Genomic DNA, 22721 nt, shown 5'->3' with positions numbered 1-22721 from the left:
CAAACATACAAACAACTACACATGCGGAATTTTAATATTATTTAGGATGTTACCTTGATGAAACAACCAGTAACGATCAAATCATTTTTATGATGAAAGTGAAAGAAATATTTGAATGCTCATGTGACAATAGCCCTTTATGTAAGTATATATTTCCAGAAAAATTATAATTACAATTATCTGATGTGTAATAGATGCTTTTCTCATACTTATACATTTACATAATATATAGTTAGATTTATTTATATATGTATAGACAGATTATACTTGTTGTTGAATACTGTTATCTTCCAGGTAAACTTTCAAAATACAATTAATGTTATGCTATTAGTTGTGATGCCTTCGATTCTCTGCACAGTTTTATACATTTAGTCAATGTCGTCTTCCTAAATTTATATTAGTCTCCATTTTTCATTGATAAAATTAAAATTTAAAAAATTAATAATTAAACATTAGTATCGTAAACTTATTACAAACTTATAACATAAATTATTATTAAACAGAGTAAATGATGATGAAAGTTTAATTTTGATTGAACTACGTTAACATTGATTAGGCTTAAACTTTAGATTGATTCATCAAGTTATGATACAATGATAATTGCGCAAAGTTTTTCTGGTAGGTACATACTATAAAGACTTTTCACAAATATATGATTGAAAAATAGCATGAGTAAATTGTTTTAATCAATTAAGAAAATATTTGACTGCTAATGACCGAAAGTTTTTTTTTCAATTTTTGCAATTTTTTCTTTTCTTTTGTTTAGTACATGAATAGACAAAATAAAAATATTCTTTTTGGATGCAATTTATTCTAATCTACCTGAAACAAAACAAATTTATTAGGTTATTTAGTTTTTATTTTGTTTATGAATAACGTAATATATTAATTTCAATTTCAAACTTTATATTTCGACACAAAGTTTAAAATGGAAATTAATAATTAAGAATTATACTTTGTAGAATTTTAAAAATTTAGTTTTCGGTCACGTTTGACTGCAACGATACCAATTTGTTCCTGAACCACAAAGATTACTAGAGTGGTGAAGTGAACACAAAGTGTAACACCCAAGAATTCGTGATTTACCCGCTGAAAATCTAATAAAAACTCCCCGTGACGCGCTGCGCCCGAGGCGCGTGTCTATCTATCACAAATTGCCATCAACCATCAACAATCTGTTCAAAATAGAAACCAATCTATCAAACTTGAAAAAATATTTAACTTTAATCCATCAAAATTTAAAAACAAAAATATTAATAAAAAACTATTATGATCATAAACACATTGTATATGCCTATGTATAAAACTATGTATGATAGAAGATATTCTCTACTAAGATAGAATAACACACTTGTGTTGTAGGTAAAAGGGTTGAAAAGGAAAGGAAGTGATTCGATTACGCACCTATTGGCTTCCCATTCATGCGGCGGTTTTTGCTTTTCGTTGGGCATTAGTTTTTGGGGGTGTGTGGGTGGCGACGTGCTGCGTTGCGGGTGGCAGGCGTCTATTGTGCCTTGTCCGCCACACTCCGCTTGCCCCAGATGCCCTTCAGGTTGGTCCAGGCCGGATCACGCTTGCCCCACGATCCTGCAAGAGTGTATCCAAATTAGAATCGGGGCGCAATCCAATTAATTCACTATACTCGTAACACTCGCCCGAAACAAATTACACAAAGCATACAAAAAGCTAGTGATAATTATCGGCGAGCGAAAAAAAAACTTCCGGGATGCTGATGACCTAGATTTGCAACTGCCAACAAGGGGGGAAAGCGATTGCATTATTGGAATTGAATATTTTTTGTGTGTTGATCCAAGTGGGAGAATGGGGAACTAATAAGTTACTAATGCTTGGTAATGCAGTTAGCTGAGTTTGTGCACGTGGCAAATAGAGGATTTTGTAATTCCAATGGGATTTGTTTAATGGAAGAGTTCATAATCAACTATAGAGTGGAATAAAATAGAAATTTTAGAGGAAAGCAATATAGTATGTTGGTGACGCCACCTGGTGGATCTTACTTTAGACAGCTGGGATGGTTTCCTAACCTTCAAAAATTGTATTTAAGCGGTAAATTTAAATTTAAAAAAAAAGTTGAATTATCAACTATTATATTATATAAAAGGCACAAAACATCATTTTTAGTGATTAAACATGAGGAATTTAATGTTATTTTGCCTAAAAACAAACATAAAATGAATTAATTGTGTAGTTCTCAGAAACGCCACCGCGCGCGGCTGTTTGGTGAGTTATTTTGACAAATGACAGTCATGAATCTTTCCGTCCGATTTTTATTTATTCATTTTTGAATCCTGCAGAAGATTTTTGTGATTTTTGTAATTTTTGTAATGAATACTTAAATAGCTGTAAAAAATTGTGTATATAATTGTGATGAAGGTATATTAACTACGAATGAATGAGTTTCTCCTCAATTATTCCACCTAACAAACACACTAATTCAATTACAAATGTGCAGCCACTTAGCAACCAAAACTTGCACGAAGTTCAAGCAAATATAGAACTAAATGTTATACAAACTTACCTCTGAAGCTGCCCCATTGTGCAGCGCGTTTGCCCCATCCAGCATTATTCAGTGATCGCCAAGCACGCTTCTCGTCATCGTTGCTTCCGTAATCCGCCATCTCGCCATCGGAAAGTCCATTGTAGCTGACGGCATCGTTGTAATCCGCCAAACGTTGCTGCAGTTCTTCATCGGAGAGCAAAGCGGCCAATTTCGCGGCGTATTCTTCATCGGTAGCAAACCTCTTACCCCATCCTCCCTAAAAATTTCATCAAAATATAAAATAAAACGTATTTGAATGCAGATAAAATAAAAAAGAAAATTGATTTATTGAAAGAGATTTATCTTGGATAATTACGGTTTAAATTGATTGCAAATAGCAAGCGTAAAGAGTTGTCCGGATAAAAAGTCACTGCTATTTGTTGCTGTTTGTTTAGAGCGCCCGAAGAAAATTAAAATAAACACGAAAAACGTTGAAATTGTCGACGCGGGGTGTAAACACACGCAAATCGATTTCGATTCATCGAAATAAAATAAAATTGGAAAGTCTTTAAAACCTTCTTTTCGTTCACAAGCAAACATTTACTCTCCGCCAGCTTACATCTTCGTTTTGCTAAATAAAAAGGATTGAATCATTGAATGTGTGTGTGTGGTTGTGGTGCTTTGGAGCGTTGGAAAAAATAAATTACTAGGCGATTAAACGTCACGCGCAGCGCGCAATAAACGAGCAGGTGGGGCAGATGGCAGAAGGGCGCGCGCGAGTTTAATTCGGCAATAATTTAAACGCCAACCTGTAGATTCTGCCAGGCGCGCTTGTCGCTGCTCATGTATAGTGGGTAGCTGTTGCTCGGCCCCCAGAGGTCGCGCTTGCCCCATCCGCCCTGCAGATTCTGCCAGGCGCGTTTTCCCCAGCTGTGCATCATGCTGGGATTGCCTTTTGCCCAACCACGTTTAGACATCTCCAACTGCAATCATTAAAACACAGAAATCACAATTTAACATAGTGTGAAATCGAGTGATCACGCCGCTTGTCAACATTCGTGCAATTGTATCGGCGACATGGAGACGCGCGCAATTTCTATGCAAATGCATGCAAATCGCGTTCGTTTGTCATCATTCACTTTATTCGAGGATAAAATTCGGGAGCAGTTTTGTTTATTTATTACCTACGTGATATTCTCGACATTAACGAGCGGGGATGGTGCATTGCCCAATTAATTCAAATTCAGTTTCAACCGAATATTAAACGATGTTTCATCATGTTACGCTGCACCTTAATATCAATTTACATATTTTTAATGACCGCAAATTATGCCCGAATTTAATATGCACCTTTAACCTGACGTGCGAGCGTTGGATGGAATTACCTTTTGGTTGTCTATCATCCATCAGTGCACTAATTTAAGCGTATACGAAGAAATCTGACTATTAATTAATTCCTCGAATGCATATTGATTATTCAACGTAACGCATGATAGAGTTTGAATTTAAATTTAAATTTTATTGTGGGTGATGTATGGTTACCTGGTCGTTTGCTTCGGATTCTTGTTTTGTCGCATCTTCGGAGGCTAACGCGAGTCCTGCGCGCAGACAACAGAAGATTACGACTACTCCGATGAGAGTTTTCGTGCTGGACGTTACTGCATAGCGCATTATTCCTGGAATTAAATATGTGCTTGAATATATTAAATTCCTAAGTCAAAATTTTAAAAACTAAAAAAACTCGAGAACGGTTTTGCCGATTTGGTTGATTTTGGTTTTTAATTATTTGTAAAAGTCAAAGAAAAGTTTAAAACGTGAGGAAATGCAAAGAAAATGCCTGGAAAATAGTGATAACAACAATTTTAATTTATTTATACAAGCTGTTCATGCCTGTGCAGCCTGTTTGAAATTAATTTTGTCATAAAATGCCTAAAAATTAACTTCGAAATCAATTTCTTCACTTTTTTGTTTCTTTTTGTTATAAAAATATAACTTTAAGAGTGAAATATCTGAGATTAGTGTTGATATTACGACTTAATCGTTGTTAAAGTTATATAATTTAAATGTAGATGGCAGTAAAGTGCATTTTAAACATTTTTATGTTAAAACTAAAATTTATGTTGTTATTGACGAAATGTAAACGAAACAAACGTCGAGAAACAAGATAGCAGTCATTTATCTACTTTTTATTTAACTCTACACACCCAATAATGCAGGTAAAAGTTAATATTGAACTAAAAATAAAAATATTTCTAACATTATACAATTTTGTACACACAATGTGTCATGTACTGGTGTTAAAACTCCCCCGAGTCTCAGTTTTTATTAAACACCGAACAGGATGTTTGCTTCGAGTATCCTTTTTGCTTTCGCAACGTCCCACGCGGTATTTTATACATGTGTCTATAATATATGTGTCTATCGTAGCTAGATATAAACTTTTTTCGTGCGCTTTTCACCTTTTCCGCACCTTGGGTACTTTTTTCTGCTTTTGCGCCTATATTCTTTATTTGCTCGCCCTCTTGTCACACTTTCAACAGGTGAGTTTTACGGCTGTTCGGCTTTATGATGTCGAATGACTGACACAACTGACACTTTACGCCAGTCCTCCAGCCGCTTTTCTGGGGTCGTTATCTCGCGTGCATCCTGTCTACGGTTCTCCAAAAAGTGTGGAAACTTGAAAGATGATGTTGAAAATGTGTAAAAAGAGTCAAGGGAGCAAAATGAGAATGTGGAATCGTCTCAAATGTTGTTAAAGAAAAGACGCTCGTGGATCGTTCAGTGTTAAGTTGTTTTGAGGTTGTGAAGGAGGTTGGAATTTTGCTTTAGCATGCAAGGAATGCAGGAAGAAACAAAAAGTACACATTGTAAGCATATTTAAGTGAAATCTTTTAAATTTTTTTAGAAATTCATGAAAAATTTGTTGAAGATTAATTTCGAAATAACTTACATTCCTAATATATTCCTAATATGTTGACAACTTTTTTATGACATTATGACAGTATAAATTTGTGTTTAATTGGAAACGAGGCAGGAAATATTTTCAGCTTCCTGCGGCAGGATATTTCATTAGAAGAAGAAACGTCCGCTAAACGTTGATGCTATTAAGCATCCAGACCTCAAACTACACCAGCGTTGACGTAATACGAGAACGAAACACGAGGCAAGTTTAACGTTTAACGTGTTCAACGTTTAACCATTGTAAAACAACATTTTCTAACCTAAATTAAAGAGTAAACCGAGCATATAGGAAAAAATTTAAGTTTATTTTATAAAATATCAGCTAGTACGCGCGGAAATTTTTATAACAAATTATATAACTAATTATTTTGTTCACCTTTTGTTTTACACCCTTTAAGTTATATTTTTGCGATAAAAAATAGCCAATTTGCTTTTCCTTGATCAAAACTATCTCTATACCAAAATTTATTAAAATTGGTTGAGTGGTTTTTGCGTGAAAGCGTAACAAACACACATTTGCATTTATAATATTACATTATATATTTTAATCTAGTATAAGATGCTAACTTTTTTGGTTTCACTTTTATTGATTGATTTAAAAAGGATTTTAAATTGATTTGCTTGTTTTATTTTTCTAATGCAAAGTTGTGTGACTTTTCGGGCTTTTCACCACCTTTTTATACCTGTTTGATGGATGATCCTGTAAGTATAGTGATAAGAAGGATGCTTTCAAACAAATAAGTTTTTTACACGCCTCGTTATTCATTCCGTGCAAGCATATCGTTGAAAAATAAAGTGATGATTAAATTTTCTTCTCAATTCTTTAAGTTATAAACCAAAATATTAAGTTTTGTTATCAGTTAAAGTATAAAAAGAGTCTACCGTTACTTTAACGTTTAATTTTTGACCACTACTGGCAGTTTTTGTTGTTTTGTTGTTGTTTTTGTAACTTTACACCGCAGATTTCGTTTCGCAACCGCATTTTATTGTTGTTTGGCGCTTGTGGACGATCTTTTTCATCGCATCATTCGCATCGCTTTCCATTAGACGCCGCACGCCTACCAACATTTTCCATTTGCGCCCATTTGTATATCATTCATTCATTTGTACATTTCATCCGGCGCCGGTTTTTGTTTCAACCTGTGTGCAGTTGAAACACATTCCCACATTCACAACCCGCGCTAAAATTTAGTTGAAAATTGTTTCAATGCGATAACAAAGTTTTATTTTTTATTCAAATGCTAAATTTACGTATGAATTAAAAAATTATCCTTTGTGAATATTATTCGTAAATGTCGAAATCTTTATTTGTTTCGCAAATTACGCATTCAGAGTTTAGAGTTTAGAATTTACTTAAGTTTATTTCAGCATTTGGATTTCGGTATTTGCGTATATGCCGAAATTATCCAAACAATTATTATGCAAATATTGTGTCTCCATCTTGGTTCAATAAGGTTAAAGATGCGCTGCAGCGAAAGAGACGCACAGGTTAGAAATGAAGTACTAAAACTTGTTAGGAACTCTTCCACGGTTTCACCAACGTTCCAGCTTGAATTGGAACTCGGTGTGCAAATTCTTCCAACATTCCGACATCATTTCCACATCAACTTATTATGTAATGAAGGTTTTCAATTATGATCTTGTACCCACGCGTACAGTAAAATTTAAGTGACAATTATTATCCTCCAACTTCAACGCGAGTTAAATGAGACACAAATTTTAGTTGCGTCTAATGCGTATTAAAATTTACTTGCGAGATTTTTATTACTTTGTTTTGATACGAAATGTCGTGGACTAATATGCGCGAAACGAGCGGAAATTACACCCCGACGAAATGCAATTTGTCTTCGACTCATGTGTATTAAGCACGTGAGTGATTCAATAATACGCAATAATGAACGCTGAAGAAAATCACTCGGAGCAATCGTAGGCAATCAAGCTTGTGCAATTTGCCCTGCTTGGTAGGTATATGTCTTCAACTGTTTGTGTTTTGCGTAAAATGACAGGAATCGCAATCAACGCTTGAAATTACAAAGACCGGAAACACAAGCGCAGCCATTTTGGTTAATTAAAACTAGTTTGAATGACACGTAAATAAAGTTGCCTACATAAAATAAACTTAAACTAAAAATTTGTATTTTTGTTTTGAAATACAAGAAATTCGATGCAATGATTCTTTGGGAGTTACTCGTGCTAACAACAAATTTCAATTTGCAGTGTCATTTATTTTCGACACACTCACTGCACTACCTTCATTCTACTCGTAGTTGGGGACGTTTTTCGATTGCTATGTAAATTCGCATCAAGCCGTCGACAAGCCAACAAAAACTAAATAAAACCATCACACCACTCGACTACTAGTAACTGGATTCCATCATCATCAATATCACGCAAAAACAAAAATTGCATAACCTATAAAAACTTTGCGTAGTTGAAAATAACACAATCTGATTGAATTTTATAGTTTAATTCAGTATTGTATTGAAAATTTTAATCGATTTTATTTCTGTGAAACTGCACAATGCAATACAATGGAATTAATTAGAATTAGGTTTAAATTCGTTTTATAAAAATAGCGCGTACAACAAAATCGAAATTACTTCGCAAACAAATCAAACTTTCCCTACAAACAAGTTTGGAACTTGCACGAATGTCGTTGGTAAACTAACTATCGAATTCCAATATGGATGCCGCAAGGAGTGACAAGCTGACAAGAGATATTATAAATTTACGTCAGTGTTATGACTGTAATAACACATAACACAGGTGAAACTGATTGGAACATCACATTAAATTCTATTCACTACATCACACAAAGTATTCGTGATACAATAGCGAGAATTCCATACATTTACATCTATTATTCAAATTATTCGAAAATAATTTGAGGTTAAGTAAACTAAACTAACCAAAACTGACCTAAACTTATTAAGAAATTTTAATGAATTTATCTAAAATATATTGCAATATCTCTTTGGGTAAATCTTATTTAGCAGACGTTTGAAATTGTTGGTCGGCTGTTAAATTATTGTCAGATTAAACGATAAATTTTAAAATAATCCAATTAAAACTTCGGACGTCGGACAAGGGTGAACGTTATTTATGCGCGACGCCTAGTGGCATTGTCTGACAACGGATAGTTTCAATAATTCAATATTTATGAAAATCGCTGGCGTGCTGGCTGCGGCGGAGCGATTTAATGGATTAACGATGTACACCCCACGCGTCACATGCAAACAACAACTAATTCTGGTGTAAAGAGACAACAGACAACAAACCAGAAGGTCAATGTCACTAGGGTGTCGTGTTCTTTTAAAGTGAATTAGAATCAATACGTTACTATGTCAGAGATTAGGAGGTGTTTAGTTAAAAGTCAACAATAATAAAAGGGATATTTTAAAGCGACAGTGCCGCCACCTACATACTTTTATTTTGACTTGTATCTTGGGTAGTATAACCTCTGCGTAAAAATAAAAGTTTTTAGGTGGCGCTGATGTCGCTTCAATGCGCGTTCTGAACTTTTTTGACTTAAAATGTTTTTGTTTTTTCTTTTTATTCAAAATAAATAAAGCGTAGTTTGATATTAAAGCCTAATATGCTTCTTAATGTCCTAATTATAATCATTTGATTATTTTATTCCGTTTGTGTATTACTCCCTCGCCGCTTAGCATTGGATAAGAGCGACGATAATGAAAATGACCTGCATCAATGCCAAACAACGTTGCGCCATTATAATATACATTACATTCCATTTGCGCCGACCGTGTCGAACATTATATCGTTGCGGCGTTTTTCAGCGTTTTCGCACATCTAGCATTTGTTACCATTCGCTAATGTTTGCCGGCGATCACTAACCGGCACCAGCGCACTTTTTGTTGTGACTTGCTTTTTTCGCAAAGCATATAGGGTGCCTTTAAACCACCCGCGGCGGCATGCTGGGATGCCTCTCGATGGGATGCATCATCATGCTGATGTTTCATCTTTTCCGACGGGAAGCAAAGGAGTAGTCGAGGTGTGCATTCAGCAGGGCGCCGAGAAATTGTGTATCATATCATTAATACATATTGCTCGTATAATAAATGGGTGTAATACTAAAATTTAATGAATAAAATACCATTACGAGGCTTATAACATATTTTACACAGAAAATAAAAAATAAAATTTGAAGTGGTTTCTCATGTTTGTTATACAGGAAATTTTATCAAATTGAAAAAGTGAAAACTCAACAAACAGAGTGGAAATTTATTAGCATTATTAGATTTCGGCGCGGACCGGTAAAGAAACGAAGTGCGGACGTGACACATCCGGTCGTGCTCATGTGCGCAGTGACCGCGAGGAGCGAATTACACACCGAAGTCTGACCTTCAAATTCAACTTTCCTAAAAGTTTCCGGAGATCCTCGAAATGTATCAACCAGTCAACATTCAAAGCAAATATTATTATTCCATCACATCATGCATATTTGGTTGCATATTCACACATAACCTTGTCAATTGTAGATATTTTACATTCGATATTTATTAATTTAATTGATTGGCACTAATAAACCGACGGAGGTAATTTTATCACATTTTTATTAATTAGTAACGTCAGCAACTTAACATGTTTTGCCTTTCATATCAATTTTAATTATGTCTTCGTTTAAACGTGTCATCATATAAAATTGAATTATTGCATAATGTCATAACGTCAAGTTATTTTGAAAATGTCAAAATATTTTATAAAAAGAATAATCCCGTTCAATGCAATATTAATTGTTATCAATGCACATTTAGCAATCGAACTCATTTATCTGCTGGTTGGAAAATATTTTCAACACGGTTACAAGGAAGGTTTCTTTACAAGTTTATAGAAGAAGGAAAAAACGAAAAAATATCAAAGAATATGCAGATGTCTGCAATTGCAAGCTGGTATTGCGCTTGAATGAACAGCGACAAAGTGAATTTATGCATTGACGTTTTCTAAAAATAAACAATGCAACTTGTACAAAGATAAAAAGTTTTACATCACATACAATATGATTCTAACCAAAAATATATAAAGTATAAAAAAGGTTTGAATCTCAACTAATTATATAAGCAGTATAGGCAACCAAATATTCACAAAAATATTTTTTAGTTAAAATATGAAACTTTTGAACATATAGTGTATAATAATGTCTTAATGTGTGTACACTTGATAAAAGACATCTTTACTTTATGGCGCAACGCAAAGAACCAAGAAAAGACATCTACAAAACGAACGCAAGGCAAAAGAAAACAAGGACGCCGCTCAATTTGCCTGATTTGTCCCCCTTGCTTTATTACGACGTATTGCGTTGGCGGTTCTGTGTGCGGATACATCACATGCAATTTCCCTAACAGCCCTCGCTAAACAGCGCCGCGAAGTCATTGAGTACGCCGAGACATTTGCAATGCAAGAACTAACCCTATCTCATCACATCCATTCCCTGTTTGCGAATGTTGGTGTGTTGTATCGATGTATGACTGTGTATGAGTCTGTGTAACTGTGTGGTTTGTCGAGAATGGTCAATAAACCGACGTGTTTGCACTCGACGCCGTGTTTTTCAGCGTGCAGCGCGAACGAAACATTCAATCAGTTTTATCAACGACACCAACCCGAACAAACACGATGCACGCGCAATTTCTATGAACCACAACGCACAACGCATCAGATAGATGTATTTGTTTTGTGCAATGGATATTTCCATGGCCAGTATGACGCAGGTCTTAAAATTGAGGGGATCGTGGAGATTTTCCTCTTAATTTCGATTTAATCTACTTTTAAGAGCGCTAATTTGCTGGTTTATGGTATAATTCTGCTCGAATTTGTTGCGTTTTTTACTTGTTGCGTTCGAGCGCGCGCGCAGGCAAGTAATGGACGATGGTGCCGAGGACAGATTACTTTTTCATTAAAACCGGAAGGCAGCGGGCCAGACTTTTGTCTACTTCTTTATTTTCGTAGTTTTATCTTGCGCGCTCGCGTCTTACATGTGTCTCACGGGCTTTGACGACGAGTAAAGACTGATTTTTGTTGCTTTATAGCAGTCTGTCATTTTCATTGCTTGATTTTCTTTTGGAACTTTTATTTAACGCACAGATTTTTTATAGAATTTTGTAGGTATAAACTTGTACATAGTGTTGAATTGGTTTTTAGGAAAGCAAAGTTTTTTTTAGTTTAATTAACAATATTGATATTAAAAACTAAAAACATTTAATTATTGGTTTGTTTTTCATAGACACACAGAAAAAAATACAATATCAAGTGAGGTTAAGTAATGTTTAGTTAAGAGAGGTTAAGTTCAGTGAAAGTGTTAATAAAGATCAAATTAGGTTATGTAAACCCTGTTAACCTCAAAATTTTAGTTAATGTTAATTTAATCGTTATAAATAGCTCTATTGAGCCGCGGTACAACTGTACACACAATTTTAAACTTCTATTGCAAACAAACCTCAAAACGACCCGCATTTGGCGATATTGTGTATTTATTTGCAAATGATGAATGAGAAAATGACAATCAGTTATATGATTGATTAACCTTTGCAAATAAATTGACATTCTTGTCAAACCTTAAAAAATACTCTCAAAATTATTACCCTGCCTGAAAAATTTGTGTTGAAAATATAATTAGCGTTCTACATCCACCTGAATGTAGTTAGTTTTTCAATTAAAATAGTTTACCTACTCAGCGTGCAAAACTGAAACAATAAAAGTTTTACCAGAAACTTTAAACGCTTAAATGCTTAAACTTCACCCCCTGCAGAAGAAAGGTGGTAATACCCGGTATTCTCTCAAGGTGAATGCAAAAACTCTTACCTAATGCAATAATGTAACATTTATCATGTTTCGTCGGTGCAAAGTTTTGAGTGTTAAACGAGTTCCAAGGTGCAAGTTTTAAGTTTAATTTAATTTTCCCCCGCAACAATTTTAAGTATCGATAGCGCAGCTAATGGGCGTTATCCGCATAGACCGCAAAGTTTATGCACGGAAGAGTATGATGCAAATTGAAGTAATTAAGAATTGTTAATTGAATTCGATTTCAACTTAAGTGAAAATGCAATCGAATAAGATAATAATTCATGCAGTCTTCGACAGTTTAATACAAAAAGTTTTATAGGAAATGAATTGTTGATTAATTATATAAATGCATTGAATTTTTATATTGACATATTGAATAACATTATTTTTAAAGTCCGTTAACGTCAATTGATTCAACAGTTCAATTTACATCCAAACATTATAAAATTTTCTCAGAATTCTTTAAAAACCCCAAAAAAAAACTGTTTTTTATTTCTAATTTCTATATTTTTGTCACCGGAAATACAATAAACTTCTTTTACCTAAAGGAAAACGTGCACGGAAAACACCCCCAGCATTTTTTAATTAAACGTGAACCATGTGGACCGCGACAGCGCCACATTAATTAAAAAATGTGATAATTTTGATTTATACGATGACGACACGCCGTGCAGAACGACAAGGACGCACAAACACATTACCATTCACTTTAGAAACAACTTGTGCTGAAATCCGGATGCTGAGATTTCAATTCAAGCTTTTTCCTGTTGAATACAAAACATTACATTTGTACCCACGCACAAAATCGCATTTTTATTTAAAAACAGTTTTTAATTATTAGTTAGAAACCTTTTCTACAGAAAAGTTATAAATACCGTGAACAGAACAAAACCGTCTCAGGTATTTTATTAAATTGTATAATTTTCATTTAGATCATTTGTAGAAGATTTAATCGCAATTTAACAGATTCAACAAACGCTATAGACTCGTTCCTTAAAATGTTTGCGAACTGAACTAATCGTTCAATCGGATCAACTAAGAAAACATGCGAATATTGAGAGTTTGATTCGGGTGGATGCGAACGGTGAAAAATCCTTCGGTTTTGATGCCGAGCACGTTCCAACCAAACGCACACAATGCTTAATACGATGTTAACATGCTTCTAAAACGACGCAAATTCGCAAAATGCTTCTAAAACGTTTCTAAAACTTAGGGCCCACCGCAAATAACGCCAAAAAACCTCAAACGGCTCAAAGGAATAAACAAATTTGAAAATATTGATAAAAAAAATACATAACCTACAAAAATATATGTATTATTATACTACACATATTTAAAACTAAAAGTTTGTGAATCGTATTTTTACTCAACGTTTTTATATACTTTGCAATTTCACAGAAAATGAATTAAAGCTTTATAATAATGTAATTCTAAAAGTAGGTTTATGTAATAATATAATATCAAACCGCAAAATGATGCAACCCAACACACATAACCTTAAAAACCTTAAACATGCGGTGCTTCTCCACGTGTCCCAAATTTTCTAAACGAATTGTTACGTTCTCGCACACCGCCGCCTCCGTTGTAATGCCGTGTAATTTCGTATGCAAACGTTCGCAGGGATGAAACTCGCGACGTTAACATTTAGATTGCCAGCAAACAAAGTGGCGTAAAAGTAAAAGATCAGCACGGAAATGAAGAATACTCAGTGCCAAGCCAAGGAAGACACTATCACTCGGTTTATTGTCAGTATTCAGTATTTTGCTGCGCTGTGCAGGATTATATGAGTGCAACGAACTGCGGCGATGTTTTTCGTTTAGGATTTAAACTTCAAATTGAGTTAAGACGTGCTTAACAATCCACGGGAGCATTTTAGTTTTAATTATAATTTAACTAAGCTTTTGTCAACATAAAAACATTTTTTGAATTTTTTGCATTTTCAAAAGCTTGTATTGTTCACAATAAGATTTGATAAGTTGATAAGACTGAATAAGACACGATAAGCACTAAATTCTCAACGTGCCGCAGCCGACGTGCAGCTTACAGTTTGAAGTCGGTGGCGGGGAGAGCTTTAAAAGCTCTCCGGCGAAGACGAGTCGATGGTGGAGGTGCCTTCTCGGTGGTCAAACATAACTCTTGATAATTTACGAGCGTGTTCATATTGCGGTGTGATAACGCCAGCCACAACTTGTGAACACCGGTTTTCGGTGGACCGGTAGGTAATATTCGCTTGACAACAATATGAAATGTTCCGCATAGAAATAAAACGTGTGAATTCTATAAAAACGTAAAAATGCGAATGTAAATGCAATTTATTGTTGTCCGAACGTGTCTGAATCGAGTGTAGTTTCAAGTGCTTCTCTTATTCAGCTGCAATTCACGTTCCACTGCTGTTCAAACATTTTTATTTGAGTTTAAAAATGCAACTTGCGTCAAATTTAATTTTTGATAATAGATTTAATGCATTCGCGTTGATATTTATCTAAGTGATGAATTAAGATATGATTTAGCATGCGTGGAACGTGCATAAATTGGAATAGTGAAGTGCATGATCTCGAGATCTAATTCGGTAATTGAGCGAGCAGTTCGCGGTTTTATTTAATCGTCGGCACGCCTCGCGCACTTGTACCACATGCGGCGGCAGCGGCAGTGGCAGAGGCGGTCGTGGCGATTAATTCTGCAAACGTGATCATTGCATGATATCGCATTTCTAACGCATAATTTAATTATCCGTGCAGATGCGGATCATATACGAAAAACAACGTATGTTACGTAAGTGTTTAGTAATCTTTTAATCTTTCCACGTAGTTTTAATCGTGATAATCTTATTATTTTTGTTTGTCAACATTGCAATAATGTCACAAATATTTTATCATTAAATTTGTGGATTATGTGCTAAAATGTGTGTTTAAATTGATTTTATCGGATATTCGGATACATGGCGTTTGATATTTTAGGTTATGAGTGGTTATTATGATTAATTATACGTATTAAAGTGCTGATGTCAATATATCATTATTTATTTATAAATAATAGCGGAAAATTACTATCAAAAATTAATTTTAGCGTTGATTTAATCTTAAATTAGTTTTACGACTCAAGAACATAAAAATTTCAAATTTTTAGGTTAAATTATGAAAAAATCTTGTAAATCGGACAAAACTCTAACCTAAAAAGTTTCTGTCATTGTATTACAATGTATTATAAAGAAAATTAATGGATAAATGACAATTATTATTCTCATTTCTTGTTTCAAGATGTTGTCAAGTACTTTTTCAAGTTTCCATTATAATAAAATAGTCATCTAATTAAAACTTTCAAGTTTCTATATTTGTTTTCTTTGCGAATATGTAACATTTAACTTTACATTTCGGTCGAAATAACATTATTTATAAATGTGTACAATATTTACTCTTGTAGTTTGTTCATATTTATAGTTTATTTTAGTTTCTTCTGCAGTTGAAAACATCGTGTTGCATTATTATCTGTACACAGCTTATATTCGCAGAAAATGTAAATTATTAAAGATATGTACAACATTTGCATGTGTAAAACGACGAACAAAGGAGCAAACAAGCAAAACGTAAATAATGGTTCAAAGTTTAAACTTTGCTCCATTGCATTTGTTCATCGGCTGACACTTGTTCGCTTGTTCGCTGATGTTATCAAACGTAAAATGTGCAATATCATAATCTGCAGCAAGATTGTTTACTTTCCATTTGGAAATTCTTCAATTTTACAGATTTGTTTCATTTTCAGTTTCATCTACATTTCATATTCATATTTTCGCCGGGAATAATCCGAATGCATATGGATAACTTTTGTAATAAAGTTGTGCGCGCAGTTCTCGGTTCAGAAAGCAAACGAATGAACACCAAACATACACACTTATACAATTGAACACACGCTTTTTTTGTTCGGTGTGTTTTTGCTGGTAGGCGTTCATTTTTTCACCATCGCCGGCGTTTTTATTATTTCTCGCATTCGCGTTGCGTTGTTTTATGCGCTTTTTACTGTCTGATTACACAAGACAAGACAACCAAAAGTGAAGACAAATTCGATGTCACGAGAAAATATTTATCACAAAACCCCAAAAAGTCAAAGTGAGCGGAGAGCAAAAAGTAATTGATAAGTTTATTGCGTTTGTTTATAGTTGCTCCAGAATTTGGTTTATAATGTCGACAAATGTTACACGCATTTCGCAATTCATTTTCGGAAGGCTGCACAAGTCATAAAAACTCTTAACAAACAAATAAACAATTAGGCAAAAATAAATTAAAACATAATTCCGTTAATGTTTAATATTTAATATTTTAGATCAAACGCTTACCAATTTTTTACTTTTTTTATTTTTTTTTTAATAAATATCTCTTTTATAAATCCACTGATGTGCCTGATTGGACATTGGCAATATGATCAATGAATCAAAGAAATTTTCATCAAAGCCGCCATGCGAAATACGCCTCCGGCGCCCAAAACCCAATTGCTTCAACTACAGGTGGCACGGAAATCGCTTTCGCAATAAACCATCTTATTTCGATAATTTTTTCTCGGCATTACACCCCTCTATGTCAACATGAGCTCAGCCATCCTTTCTATTATATTGATGTACCTAAGTAATATAAAGAAACATATCAAGAGAAATACGAGAAAAAATTGAGAAAAACGCAAAAAAAATATATTTATCAAGTTGGATCGACAACAAATCGGTGTAGAGATATATGCTGACGATCTTTGCGTTGAAAGGGAAATGTTTTTACCCACGACAGATAAAATGCACATAAATCTAGCTTGCAAATCGAAGAGAAAAAAACATAAAGGTAGTGAACCGCAGCGGTATAACTATCTTGGTTTGCTTGCAACTGTCTCGTAAATGCGAGGAAAACAGGATGAAAAGTGGGGAATTTAAGAAGATTGATATGAAGTTTGAACTCTTGTTCCAACCAGGGTACATAAATGTCAATAAAAGATTTAGGTTTAACAAGCCACCTACAAACATTTTGAATTTGTAAAGTTTTGAAAATATGAAATGTGTCAAAGATAAGTCGATTTATTTGCATTTTTCGACAAGTTATTTCAGATTGTTTTATAGTGATGCATGAAATTGCATTGTTGTTCATTTTTACTTAAATTTAGTTACTGTACGCGTTCAGAAATTAATTTTGCGAGATTTTTTCTGAACCAATTTCTTTTCTCTGCTTCTACACAGTTATAATTATTTAATTATTTAAGCGACTTTTACTAAAATCAATAAGTTAATTAGTAAATTAATTGAGTTGACTAATAGCTAAATACATTGAAAATTGTCACAATAAGCTAATAATTTTATTTTCAAGTTAAAAGTTACTCAAGTTTCCTTTAATAATTTAATAATTTGTTTCTACAAATTATTTGTTTCTCTAATAAGTCATCACCTTTATCATCAAGTATAACTTAAAAACAGTTTACTTTAAACGCAATTTAAATTAATGACATTACAAAGTATCATAAGCAAATTAGTTAATTAGATTTTAATCTAACGCGCGCCTCCACCAAAAAACACTTAATCTCGCATCATTTCGCCGCACAAAGCCAGCGCGGCCTAAAAAATATGTTAAAAAGACGCTAAGTAAAACTCCATCGAGGATATCCTCCGTCGGGAAGGACACGCTCGCCAGTTCCCAACCACCCTGAACCACCATTGACTCACATCGCTCATCTTCTTATTCCCCAGCTTACTTAAGAAGTATTTCATTACGCGTGCAACGCCAACGAAAAAAAAAATGAGATTAGGTACTCTGGCATAGAATCCTCTCCACACAAGACGGAAATTTAAAAAGACTACCGTACAAAGTGCTCCTCTATTTGTTTGATAAAGATATAAGACAATATGCGTGCGCATTTGTGCGTTGTAAAGCTTCGCTGAGATTTGTTAAACGCGATATAAAATTCCGCGCTGCGGCATCGCTTACAAAGCGGCCGCAAACTAAACGGTTTATGCGCGTTGTGCTGCGTTGGGCGCGTTTTTGTGTCCGGCAAAAATAGGGATGTTTGCCTGCATTATCAACATGTGACGTGATGAAGTTGCGGGGAAAACAGGCCGCGTGCCGTCAAGTGGAAAGCTGCTGTCAGCGCGGCGCTTTCGGGCGGAATTCGAGGCTTACGCTCGCGACAAGCTGAATGTAAATACTACAATGGAATGTAGGTATACGGCGAAAGCTGGAAGGAAGCATGGAAAACTCGAGGGCTTCAATTTGTACACTTTAGTGTATCACAGGAGAAGTATCATGTTGAGTTGAGCTTTTCAATGGTGTTATTAACGCACAAAAAGGCTTTCAAAAGAGGATTTTAAACTACAAATCAAAATTTAATAACAATTGTTTTGGCTAGCGCTTTTCTAACTTTTGCCGGCCTGATATTTGGTTTTCATTAAGTGTTTTAAGTGTTTTTTAAGTGTCATTTTGTGTACATTTTATTATTATTTAGACACGTTTTGCATGATCGGCAATTTTTAACACGTAAAATTGTGTTTTCTCCCTTTTCCTAACAATTTATTCATATTTTCTATCCGAATGAACCTTCCTATAACTTCTACAAATATTTTAAAGTCAAAATTTGCCAAATCTGTCCAGCCGTTCTCGAGTTATAATGGAAACAACAACAAATAACATTTTTTTTCATTTACGAGTATATATAGAAAGAGAATATACAGGAAAATATTATAAGCGTAATTATAGTAAAGGTAATATTATCATAGAAAAGACTAAACTAAGCAATTTGCTATTTGCTATTAATATTTAACATAACTATTGATGTCATGTAAAGGTCGAATAAATTACCACCCCCAGGTTTTTCAATAAAAAACATCCCTGTGATAATGACCGCCGACGATAATGGCAGCAAAAAAATATCAACTACAGGAATAAATCGATAAGTTATTATATCTTTCATGTTTGTTAAGAAGTGAGGATGCTAAGGCGATTATCTAATTATTTATTCAATATCCGATGCAAGTCTAAATCTTATGATAGAATACGCATTAGTTTTTTTTGTTTGGAATTTAATTTGCTATGAAATACACGCGGTGTCATATTTTTCTTATTGTTTGAACATTTTATTTCTTCATTTTTATCTTTACGACATCCAGAGCAATATTTTTCCACATTTTAACCTTATTATCAAGCAGAGAATAAAATTTTACATACTTTAGTAGATATTGGCATTAAAACTCTTTATGACTTCCGTGTCGTGAGAAATATGGTTCGATATTTCTAGTTTTTATACGATTAGGATAGAATCAATCACGGTAGTTTACTGATTTTATCAAAAGAATATATTAAATACTATTTCCAATAATTTCAATTTTTTAAATCACCATTTCGAAAATTAATTCTGAAAATACGAAAAGATAAAAAAATGCAAGAAATTAGAAAAACAATAATTTTATTTGTCCACACCGACAAGATTTGCTTAGAAATTAATTTTGCAATTAAATTTATTAAAAGAAATATAGAATTAATTTTTTTGGCTCCTAGGCTACTTTTTGTTACAAATTGAAAAATAAGAGAAGAAAATTGCTGCGAAGGCAAAATCATAGTTAAAGGTATTTAATTCGAATTAAAATGGCTTTAAAGTGTATTATTAGCGTGTTCCATTTCTTTGAAATAAAATTGAGAATATAATTGGCGAAGTCAGCCCATAATAGATTCAAAAAACAATAGAGTAATTACCAAGACTACGTTTTATTTAAAGCTACGTAGACAATTTTGCAAGCATATTCTAGTAAAATTCAAAATTCAAATCAAACGTAAATAATTTATTTGTACTTGTAAGTACAAATAATTAATTAAATTTCAAAATTAGTTTATTAAACAATTATCGTTTTAACTTAATTAATTTCAAGTAATTAATTACTTCACCTAAACTAATTTTAAAAAACAAAATAAAAAATTATATTCCAATTGCTAATAAAATTATACTTTTGTAAATTTGTAAGTAAACAGAATATTTAGTTAAACAGCGAAGTCCAGCTCAAAGCGACGAGGGCGATGAAGAAGAAAAAGTGATGAAAATGATGAATGGAACGCAACGAACCGTAATAATTGCGTAATTGATTAAGTCGTTCCTGTTTGTGCCGCCGATAATCAAACATTTCGCATCTCTCGTAACTTTTGTTAATTATATCGCCAAGTTTGTTTTGTCAAAGAAACACATTTCAATTTGTAAACTTGAACAAAACTTCTTTTATTATAATACATTTAAAATCTATTTTGCAAAATAGAAATTCTTGTGAGTGATGTGAAGAAAAATAGAAAAATTGAAAGATGGAAAACTAATTTAGTAAAGCAAACATTCATGTTAAGCACAGGCTGACTGATCATTGGAAAAGAAAAGCGCAACCTGTCAGAGGAGCAAAATTTGCTTGAACATTTCACTAGTGTAGACTGAAGTAAAAATTAAATTTCCAACTACCCACTTTTGCTCAGCATGATTAATTTTTTTCCCCTCGGCTAATTTTTTTCTTTTCTAAGAACTAGTAAAAAATAATTATAATTAAATTTGACTCACCTAGTAAATGAAGTTCTTCTTTTCACGTGAATAACTCGTAGTTTCACCACCGCTTTTGTTTTACTTTGCCCAACTTAGCAATAGCAACAAGTTGCGCTCTGGAGTGGATTTTCTTCCGGGCGCGGGCGACGAGGGTGACTAGTCGACTGGATCCGCGCGACTTTCACACGTGCAGAACGCTCTTTCAGAAGCTTGCTTCGACGGCGGCGGCGGCGGCGGCGTTGGTTCTTCGCGTGCGTAGAGTGGTGGTGTGTGCGCGGTGCGACGCACGCCGCCGCCGGTTTTATACATCGTCCTCCCACCATCGACGGTTGTCCGGTTCTATTCAACCCTATCCAGGCGGAGATGGACCGTCGGAGGCGGTGAGGCGGCGAGCGTCAAACTTGCGTAGGTGTCAAAGGTGCCACCCCTCAGGAAACTGTTTTATTTAATTAATACATCAAGAAAACCACAAAAAATATTTTTTTCTTACTAAATATTTAATACTAATTCAACTAAAATTTACATTAATTAACCTCTAATTAAATTAAGTAGTGTAATGGATTTGATAATTAAATAATTGAAAATTTCAATTATTTTATGAAATTTTGTTATCTATAATTATTTCTACCAAAGGTTTAATTAAAATTCAATTTGCGTCCGTTGCACTTAATGCACATTAATATTTAATTAATTATTTAAACAAATAAACACAACTGAAATACATATCTAGTAATATAATGAAGCGACAAAATTTACAAGTGCAAATGTCAATGAGGAAGTGATGAAGATAAACGTCGATTAAGTTAATTGTTCTCGAAATGATTTCCGACGTGAACCAGCCGCGACTAGATAACCGCCGGATACGCGCTCACTACACGTCGAAAACGTGTGTGTTTACCTTTCGCACTTCAGGATATTCAAGTGCAAAATCAAACACATCAATGTGAGGTCTATTCAATGCGGAAAATTGTTGTGTGTTTCGATTGTTTGAAATCCGCGTAGGTGGTTTGCGTTATACAGCGGAATATTTGAAGATCTGTTTCGGAGAAGCGGTGTTTAACTATTCGGCGATTATGGCAGCTGTGTGTTGAGAGAGAGTTTGGGATGGTTATCAGAGTGGTATTGTGTCGATTGGGGAAGAAAATGTATTGTGGTGTCGGCATGTCGGAAAACGATCGCAATTGTATCAGGATAGTCGCGGTGGGTTTTGGTATTTAACTGCATCGGAAGCACGAGCGGATGAGTACAACACGATGGGCAAACATTGCAAGACATTATCGTGTTTTGGGAATAATTACTAATCAAGAGTTTGCTAACTGAATTATTTGTAGAGATCGTGAATCCAGAACTCAGCTAGCGCCTATAAGCTACTTTCTTCGCGTAGATTTTTATAAAAATGTTTTTTTGAGATTTTCATGTGTCAGCTTTGGCCTGAAAATTCTTAATTTTAATTTGTAACAGTACAATATTTAATAAATGTACAATTTAATTATTTTCCTCACGATTTTTTAATTTTTTCTCTTTTTTGAACTTTCCTTCTTCAAAAAATATTTCCAAACTAAAATTAACCAAATCGGTCCAGCGTTTCTTAAGTTTCAATGAAATTTACAATCTACAGAAAATCCAAAACTGATTTTTAATTCTGGCGGATGATCAAAGAAACAAATTGTGTGTAACAAACACACAATTAATGACTAATGATAAATAATTTACAGTTATCAATCAAAATTGATATCAAATGGTAAATACGTGTGTACTCTGATGTAAATTCATTTTCCAATCCTAAAAGTGACGAATTATATTCCCAATTACTTCCAGGAAGTGCTAAAATATAAGGTGTGTACTTTAATCATCCGACAACTAAACAATATCAAACAATGTAAAAACCGCATTGATGAAAAACGACACAATGTTGTAAAGATTAAACAAGTTATAA

At 33.9% G+C, this 22721-nt stretch overlaps 1 protein-coding gene across 2 annotated transcripts; it reads right to left on the bottom strand.

The window, feature by feature from the left end:
• Positions 1-132: 132 nt before the first annotated feature.
• Positions 133-21073, bottom strand: Mip (Myoinhibiting peptide precursor). 2 transcript variants are annotated; one of them, XM_065303668.1, is made up of 6 exons: positions 20804-21073; positions 4040-4173; positions 3307-3480; positions 2537-2774; positions 1405-1587; positions 133-822 (listed from the first exon to the last, which is right to left on the bottom strand). In XM_065303668.1, the coding sequence occupies exons 2-5, from the start codon at positions 4166-4168 to the stop codon at positions 1505-1507; spliced, it is 624 nt and encodes a 207-aa protein (XP_065159740.1). In that variant the 5' UTR covers positions 4169-4173; positions 20804-21073; the 3' UTR covers positions 133-822; positions 1405-1504. The 2 variants fall into 2 exon arrangements, with proteins under 2 accessions (XP_065159740.1, XP_065159741.1); XM_065303669.1 differs by having other exon boundaries at positions 133-818.
• Between the last annotated feature and the right edge of the window lie 1648 nt (positions 21074-22721).

The sequence above is a fragment of the Atheta coriaria genome, unplaced genomic scaffold (genome assembly GCF_025399875.1).
Source record: "Atheta coriaria isolate IRGN ID8LTWV9N9 unplaced genomic scaffold, Caltech_Dcor_3.1 hic_scaffold_5_pilon, whole genome shotgun sequence".
Lineage (NCBI taxonomy): Eukaryota > Metazoa > Arthropoda > Insecta > Coleoptera > Staphylinidae > Dalotia > Dalotia coriaria.
Note: the sequence above shows the minus strand (reverse complement) of the source record. Positions and strands in the feature narration are given on the sequence as shown.